Source organism: Octopus bimaculoides, chromosome 11, assembly GCF_001194135.2.
Source record: "Octopus bimaculoides isolate UCB-OBI-ISO-001 chromosome 11, ASM119413v2, whole genome shotgun sequence".
Taxonomy (NCBI): Eukaryota; Metazoa; Mollusca; class Cephalopoda; order Octopoda; family Octopodidae; genus Octopus; species Octopus bimaculoides.
Genome location: NC_068991.1, coordinates 21,004,699 through 21,006,463, shown reverse-complemented (window position 1 = coordinate 21,006,463; position 1,765 = coordinate 21,004,699). Strand labels below are relative to the sequence as shown.

Sequence of the window (1,765 nt, the reverse complement as noted above, 5' to 3'; positions counted from 1 at the left end):
TACTGTCTCTTTATAGACGAAAATGAGTTGCAATGGAAAACAAACGAATGGGGGTACCTTATAAGGAAACTCTTTTTAAGAACATTCAGATGCCACTGAAACGATGAAATCGTTGCCTCAGTGAGGCCAATTAAGTACTCGCTGAAAGGAAATGATCAAGCTGCTGTTCTATTAAACAATGATAATGAAATTAGTTAATATTTAATGGATAGGTATAATTGACCATCCGAAGCAGTTGCATCCACTTTAGGACTTTCAATTCATGAAAGAGCCCCTGCAATAGTGAGACTGCAAGTTCATCTGCTGTGGCGGTGGCGGTGGCGGTGGCGGTGGTATGTGTGTGTATGTGTATTTCCTCTACGCATGGTTAAACCACTGGAGCAATCTACCAAATTTGGCAGTTTGGAAATTACATCGGTTTTGTTTTTGCGCTTTAAAGGTAAACGATTCTGAAACGCTTTTTAATTGTGATAATGAAACAAGATGTTTAAAGAAAAAGAAACATTAAGCTTTCTAAATAACGAAAGGTCTTCATACGGACACACGCTTATACACTGTAGGATATCTTTCAATTTATACGATAAACTTTAGAAATTTTAAAGTTCAATATTCCTGTGATATAAGTTAGAGATATCGACATGAGTCATTCAAATAATTGTTCGTGGAATGGACATAATAAAATTAGCTAGAGTACACTCGATGTTTCATATTTTACTCTTTTACTTTTTTACTTGTTTCAGTCATTTGACTGTGGCCATGCTGGAGCACCACCTCTAGTCGAGCGAATCGACCCCAGGACTTATTTTTTATATATATATATATATAATTTTTCATATATATATGTATATATATGTGTGTTTGTATGAGTTTAAATAAGTATTCTTTTATTTTCTAAGAAGTCTAATAGTTACTAGAATGTGATTGGCAATGACTTCGAAGTTTAACAAGGAATATAATTTATTCAAACTTTTATACTGAGAGTCTAATTTTCATCTCTGTCTCCTTGTCTATGAAAATATTTCATCTATTTTCATTTACATGTCCAATTTTTTTTCTATCAACAGGCTTTGGCTATTCCGTGGGCTCCTGGTATTATTATTGGAGTCGCTTGTTTATGTTCTACTGTAATGCTTCGAGTATGTTTACCAGAAACAGGAAACCGGGTTCTACCACAGACAATTGAAGAAGTTAATAAAATGGAACAAGAAAATAAAAAGAATAGTGTAAAAATCCAATGAATATCGTTAGAGAACGCTGTAACAATACGATAAATATATCAACGAGATAATCGTTACAATTTGAGGAGACTAGATATGATCGGAGTTAAGAATGATTACATTTTTTTAAAATTCAAAATACGAAGGCCATATTGCTCTGACATCTCTATAAAATATATCATAATTATAGCAAATTTTTGACTCTTTCTTATATCATTAGACGACAAAGGACTCTTCGCCCAATGTCTTTCGCTCCTATAATCTACGGCGAAAAGTGTTTAGCTTTTTCAGAAAATATGCCTGTATGCCTGTATGTATGTAATTGTGTGTTTATGTATGAGTTATATCTATCTATCTACCTAGCTAGCTATCTCGCTTTCTATCTACTTATCTATCCGTCTGTCTGTCTGCCTGCCTGTCTCTCTATGTGTATATCTTTCTCGCTCCCTTTTCAGAAATATGTGTATAAGTGTGTATGTATGTGTGTGTATATATATATATATATATATATATATATATATATATATATATATATGTGTGTATATATA

The 1,765-nt window shown here is 32.9% G+C and overlaps 1 protein-coding gene across 2 annotated transcripts in view; it reads left to right on the top strand.

Moving 5' to 3' along the window:
* Nucleotides 1-1,754, top strand: part of LOC106869258 (organic anion transporter 3) — a 22,960-nt gene extending 21,206 nt beyond the window's left edge. The window contains exon 9 of one of the 2 annotated variants that reach the window (XM_052971571.1): nucleotides 1,065-1,754. In XM_052971571.1, coding sequence (XP_052827531.1) covers nucleotides 1,065-1,238 — 174 coding nt within the window. In that variant the 3' untranslated portion in view covers nucleotides 1,239-1,754. The remainder of the gene's footprint in view (nucleotides 1-1,064) is intronic. The other variant, XM_014914928.2, reaches the window with a different exon arrangement.
* The last annotated feature ends 11 nt before the right edge of the window (nucleotides 1,755-1,765 follow it).